Source organism: Octopus bimaculoides, chromosome 20 (assembly GCF_001194135.2).
Source record: "Octopus bimaculoides isolate UCB-OBI-ISO-001 chromosome 20, ASM119413v2, whole genome shotgun sequence".
Lineage (NCBI taxonomy): Eukaryota > Metazoa > Mollusca > Cephalopoda > Octopoda > Octopodidae > Octopus > Octopus bimaculoides.
The window spans coordinates 743687-750575 of record NC_069000.1 but is presented as its reverse complement, the minus strand read 5'-3'; the positions used below and the strand labels follow the sequence as shown (position 1 = coordinate 750575).

The following is a 6889-nucleotide window of genomic DNA, read 5'->3' as shown; positions in this document are numbered from 1 at the left end:
CCTCTCAAGCTAGCAAGAGGGTTTCTATGCAGTCATTTGACCTGTTAGAAGCAGCAGCTCAATCTTCTTGAAATTACAACATTACCATCGTAAATATAGATGAGGGCACTAGAGTAAGAAGTCCCCAATACACAAAAACATAGGACAGTCACAGCTGCGACACCTTTGATCACAGGTCAAACAAGGCTGATTTGAGATTAAACAATCATTTTCGTCTCCTTCCACCACATCTTGAAAATGAAAGTCTGAAGTATTTAAAACAAAAGCTGAATTAGTTATTAGCTTCTTGTCTTATATTCATTCTCTTTGTCCTCTCTATATCTCAGTATCTTCTTTCTCTCTCTCTCATCCTTCCACACTTTCTCTTTCTCATGCTTCCTTGCTGTTACTTGCCTTCTCTCTCTCTCTCTCTCTCTCTCTCCATATTCTCCTTTATCACCATCTCTATCTTGTCTCTTCTCCCCTCTTTCTCTCTCTCTCTCTCACTCACTCATATCAACAATTAAACCTTTACTATTTACAGTTATGTGCAATGGTCCTGATGCAAGTTGAACGCTGGATGGGTGTTGTGGCATCAGGAGTTCTCTTCATATACTGGCTGCTGTCATTGTTGACTGGCACTGTTCTGTGTTACAACAAAGTCATAATGAAGGTAAAGTACAACTGGAACAGTCTCACCCACACATGTACTGAAAAAGGAGGGAAGGGCAGGGTTACTACAGACTTATTTTATTACAAATAAAGCTATTGTTTAGTAAAAAACTTATCATCATCATCATCATCACCATCATTATCAGCAACATCACTATCTTAATCATCATCATCATTCTCGATGTCATCATCATCATCTCATCACAAATCATTTTTGTCATCATTCTAACACTGGCATCAAGATCAGCATCACTACCATAATCATTACCATTATCATCATCATTATTACCACCAACACAAGCATCATTATTGTTATCACCTCCACCACACCAACACCATCATCTTCCTGTCAATAACCACTTCTTCCATGCTTTTATGACTTGGACAGGTTTGTCATAGGGCATATCACAACTTGTCTGATCCATGAGGATCAAATGAGTTGTTAGTAAGAAAATTAAAGCATGTGCACTAAGTTTTAACAGTCTAGCTCACTTCCGCTGTTTACAGCAGTGCTTGGAAGTAATGTGCATAGCGTATGTTTGTTACATTGACCATAATGGAGAAAACTGAGCCAAAAGCTTGATGGTACCTGCTCAGAGACCTACACAAAGTTTTCAAAACGCTTTCATGAGCATATATGTTCCAAGAAACTGATTGTGTCTCACCTAGCAGTAAAGACTGGCGTTTACCATTTTATGAGTTTCAATCCCTTCTTACTTACTTATACCCATTGATAGTCCCCTATTTGACTCTGTTCCTCACTCCCTCCTTATCTTTGTCTCCCTATCTATCTCCCTTCCTTACTCTCTCTCCCTCTCCCTCACTTTCATATACACATACACTACCTCAGTTCATAATATAATTTACTATACTATAAGACTTTTTCAAGCCAAGAGATCTAATTCTAGAAACTTTGTCCTTTATATATTTATTATTATTATTCTTTTCATATACAAACAACAGATTAAGCTGTTGGAAAAGAAAAAATCCTAAAATTGGGCTACAACAAGTAACTTTAGATGCCAAGAACCCTCCTAAGTATCTTAGCTGTCCCTGACAACACTATTTTCTGGAGCTATACTAAACTGGATTTTATGTTCGTTTCCGCTATCCATCTGTTCAGATCTTTAGGAATACTTCCCAATGCACCTCTTCTTCTTTTCTTTCTCTTCTCTACTTATTTGAAACACTCAATATGACTGAACTTTCAATAATGTACATTTGTTATGATCTTCACCGAACATTTACATTGATATTATTATCTATGCTTGTGAAACTCATTGAAATTTCTGTGGACATTTGAACATTTGATGGTTTAAACATGTTTGTCCAATTTTTACCTCCCCACACCTTTATATCATCATCATCGTCGTTTAACGTCCGCTTTCCATGCTAGCATGGGTTGGACGATTTGACTGAGGACTGGTGAAACCAGATGGCTACACCAGGCTCCAATCTGATTTGGCAGAGTTTCTACAGCTGGATGCCCTTCCTACCACTGGTAAACAAAAAATTATGAAAACTAGTTTGGTATGTGAATAAATCTATTTCACAACTACACATATTTCAGATTCAGGTGCATTTTCAAACCCCAAAACAAATTCTACACATATATATATATTATATATGCCTCCACAAAAATACGCACACTGACACACACAGATATGTGTGAGCATGATATTTATGTATACACCCACTAAAACACTGACACACAGGTAACCTAAATATGACCTTTCTCTCTGTCTCATGTTACAGCAATATGAAACTGATATTCTACACTTCAACGTATTCCTTGCACGCTATACATTCATAGTATTGGAGATTGTGTTCCATTGCTTTGCTGAAGTGCCACACAAATATGACAAGAAAGCATTACAAAGGGTTAGTTTATGTCATATTTTATATTTTTATATTTTTTTTTATGATGTTTATTCTTAAAGTAAAGTGGGTGATAATGTGAATACCATACTGAACTAAGAAATGTTAATTAATTTATACTACACCTTAACAGATATATTTACTAAAATTACATAAAAATATCTAGAAATACTAGAGTAAATTTATTCAATAAAATCACCATTGGCTTCAACCACAGCCTCCTTGGAATAAAACCCAGAACATAAGTTTAAATTTGTGTGTGTGTGTTTACATACACACATGCACACACATAGACTTACATAAACACACGCACAAATTTTAAAAAAGTACACATTTGACAATATAGTCCTAGAGACACAAAATATATGAGCTTGTCATGGTTGATATGCTTTGATCATAAGTTTGCTCAACTAGGGTTATCTTGAGGGCTAAACATCAACAAAATTATAAAAACAATTTTTTCAGCTTTACTTGCTCTCAAGAATAAGATGTATATTGCTGTTTCACTTGCAGCTGTTGTTGGGCAATTGCTTTTTACTATAGCCTTGGGTTGACCAATGCCATATGAGTATATTTAGTAGATGGAAGCTGTGAAAACCCACCTGATATATGTGTACTTGTATTGTTGATGCTTAATCCTAAGCCAACTCTGATTGAATAGACCAATGAGCAAAGGTATTTTAGTCAAGATCATCTGGCCCTTTTGTATCTCTACAACATAATTGTCTAATACTCCTTCTGCTTGAAGTACCTCTTTTATTTAGCTGTGTGCCAAATTGCATCTCTTTATGTAAAAGTATAACTTAGCTAATCAAAAAATAGTCATCAATAAAATAGACCCTTTGACGCCAGTGCTGTTGCATGACCACAGCCTAGTGACTGAACAGTGAAAGTATTTGTGTGTGCGTGCATATGTGTGTCTGTGAATATTTTGTTTGGCATCGAGAAAATGTGTGAAAAATTTATTAACTGTATACCCAATCAAACCATCTAGCTCATTCCAGCATGGAAAATGGATGTTTGATGATGATGTCTATATTTACAGAAACCAAATCCAGAGCTGGAAGCATCTTTCCCATCCAAGTTCACAATTCATTGGATCACTCCGTAAGTCCAAAGAATACTTTCTAAAATTGATGTAAAACCAGTATTCTTTTCATGACCACATTTGGTGAGATTGTTGAGATGCTTGAATAGAGGTGTGTTGCAGTCAAGCAGTATGGTAGAGAGGAGCTTCAGCCAAGTTCCTCATGGAAAAGGCACACTGTAATCGTTGTCTGAAAAGCACTGCAAAATGAGACAGAGATAGCCACTTCCTAAATGTTACCCAATCCTTCATTGTCAAAATGCTCTTGTCAATGAGATGTACCTAGAGTTGTCTCTCTTAGGTACATCTCATTGACAAGAGTCAAAAACTTGAAACATCAATGTCTGAGATTCCCAAGAGATGGCGACACTGAATGAACTGGGTGTTTTCACACCTTTTTAACATGTTTTTCTTTATGTGTATGTATGTGTGTGTACATACATGCGTGCATGTGCCTGCATGCATGTACATGTGTGTGAGTCTAAATATGAGTTTACATTCTGTACTTTGCATGAAGCACTGAGCTACAAACGATGTTTGCTGACATTCCCTGTCAACAACATAGTCTTCTAACTTTGTGCTATCAAAGTAGAATAAAAAACATCTCATACTTGAAAAACAGGTAAGAGTTAGTAACAGGAAGAGCATTTGGCTATAAAGCAATGGCTCAATAATATTTATTCATTTACCATGCCAGTATGGAAAAAAAATGGACATAAAATAAATTCATTTTACTAGAATGGGACAGTGTAACCCAGATAAAGAGGGCATTATTGAATCATTAGTAAAAATATTTCTGTAGTTTCTAAGAAAAGGTCAATCATTCATTAAGGCCTGTGTTTGAGATAATATGAACATTAAGATATTGAGGGTTAGTGTATAATATACCCAGATACATTGAAGTGAAGGGCCATGAGTTTGCCTTAATTGAATTGGCAAAAGTCATTCATGAGAACAGTTACCTAAATGGCATCCCATATATTTAAGTATCAGATATTCAGAAACTAATTCTATCAACTATACAGACTTATATTAAAATAACACACCTTATCAACTAGGTGAACTCAGACATTCTTTAAAATCTGTCTGTCTGTCTCTCTCTCTCTCTCCCTCTCTCTCTCACTCTCTCTACTTTTTTTCATTCCAGTCTCATTACCAAAGCTTTCAAAAATACTTTGACTGAAGCTGATCTTTACCAGCTTAATCCACGTGACAATATCAAAGTAATCTCAAACAAGTTTTTCACTGCCTGGAATCAAGAAAAAGCCAAATGCCATCAGTAATGTTCTATATCATTTATTTCTTTAGATTATTGTTGCTGTTCTTTTATTTAATTTAAATCTCATGCATTTTGTGAACAACAACAAGATTATTATGTAGTATCCTTGTTTTATTATTGTATTGTTGCATATGTTTTACATGACGTTATCATGTGACTCCACCCATTGGTCATGTGATGAAGGCTATTTAACATGGTTTTCCTTTCTGTGCTGAAGAGAACCTTTCTTTATGTTTTGCATGTTTTGCATGTAACTACAGCTTTATTTGGTGATTCAGATGATTAGCACTAGTAAAGGTAAGCGACCCTATGTAACTACTGCTTCATTTCAATAAACCTTTTCATGTTGGTCTACATTAATAGATTTGCGTACATTCCTGTGTTCATCACCCAGCATACTCTGTAAAGCGGTTGGCATTAGGTAGGGCATCCAACCGTAGAAACCATGCTCCAACAGACAATTGAAATCTGGACAGCTCCTGTCAAACTATCCAACCCATCTCAGCATGGAAAACATATATTAAACAATGATGATGAAGAAGAATCTAATTAGCAACAATAATTTCTTCTTATTAATGATATAACCATGATGCCACTTTCAGGACTTAGGGAGTTAATACTGTCTTATTTCAATTTGACTGTAGCCTGATTAAAATGCCTTTCAGCCAGTGCTAGGACGAAAAAGCTCAAAGACTTGGTTGATTTCTAGTAAAGAATCAACTGATTTTTTTCATCTCTGAGACATTGTAAATATTATAAATTTCTGTGATAGTGTACCTTAAAGTATTGGAGAACATGAACTTTGTGGGCATACCTGAGGACATTATTGTCCTCAGGGTAACCCCAAAAAAGCTGGTTATTGTCAAAAAGGTATGCTTTCTGGCTCTGAAGTAAATAGCATTAGAATAAATACATTGATGTAATGAAAGATTGCAAGAAGACGTGCGTTTTGTGAATTGGTAAGTTGGAGACAGAAAGACAATCTTCTATAAACAGTTGTATTTAAATGCAATTAATTTATCAACTAGCAAATTTTGATAGTTCATAAGTGTGTTCTAATATTCCAGAGCACATCACTAAATTTTCAGGGCACATGCAATTTCAAGAAACATTGAAACCACATTGAGCAGTTTAAAATAATTAATGATTTTGCTTTGGTTTCTTTTGATGATAATATTATACAAAAAGAATTATCAGTATTCTATGTAGACAAGCATCATCATAAAAAGTCATATGCAAGTTTTCTGGTTCTACCCATAATGTTCTGCTTTTGGGAAGACAAGCAGTATCTGTAAAAAAGAAGAACTATTTTCTGTCTGTCTGGTCTTCAAGAATGACATTTGAGAAAGTGCATGGAGTTGACCCTGATGCAAATAGTGATTATGAATCAATGTCTTCAACATTTGCAACACTGATGTTAAATCATCAACCTCCATTAAGTTAAATAATGTTGAATTGCAGATGCAAGTGGACACTGGCAATGATATTATCTCTAAGATCTTCCCAACGAAAATCTTTTGATGTCAGCCTTAATCATCGTGATGTTTCAGTGGTGAAACTAATGGGGAAGTTTGAAACTAGAGAAAAACTAAACTTGCCTTAATTGTTACTGAATGTTGTATGATACAGAGTTATATTAGAATAGATGTGTCAAGATTTGACTATAACAGATACTTAAAAAGTTAAAATAAAATTGAAAACTAACTTTAAACCTGCATATTATGTTGCATATATGAAAAGTTGTCTCTTCCTTACTCTTACCCTCTCACAGCTTTCACTTGTCTCATTGACTTACCTCATTATTTCTTCTGTTTTTCTCTATCTAAAAATATTTAGTCCCCTTTCTTTTTTCTGTTCAGTCCAAATATGCTTTCATCTGGTTGTTTGCCTATATCTTTTCCCCATGCAAACTTCAATATTATACACAAATCTCTCTCTCTCTCTCTTTCTCTCTCTCTCTCTCTCTCTCTCTCTCTCTCTCTCTCTCTCTCTCT

The 6889-nt window shown here is 35.2% G+C and overlaps 1 protein-coding gene across 2 annotated transcripts in view; it reads left to right on the top strand.

The window, feature by feature from the left end:
- LOC128250368 (multidrug resistance-associated protein 1-like) overlaps window positions 1-6815 on the top strand; it is a 16502-nt gene extending 9687 nt beyond the window's left edge. The window contains exons 4-7 of one of the 2 annotated variants that reach the window (XM_052975257.1): window positions 524-652; window positions 2407-2532; window positions 3575-3636; window positions 4764-6815. In XM_052975257.1, coding sequence (XP_052831217.1) covers window positions 524-652; window positions 2407-2532; window positions 3575-3636; window positions 4764-4899 — 453 coding nt within the window. In that variant the 3' untranslated portion in view covers window positions 4900-6815. The remainder of the gene's footprint in view (window positions 1-523; window positions 653-2406; window positions 2533-3574; window positions 3637-4763) is intronic. The other variant, XM_052975256.1, reaches the window with a different exon arrangement.
- The last annotated feature ends 74 nt before the right edge of the window (window positions 6816-6889 follow it).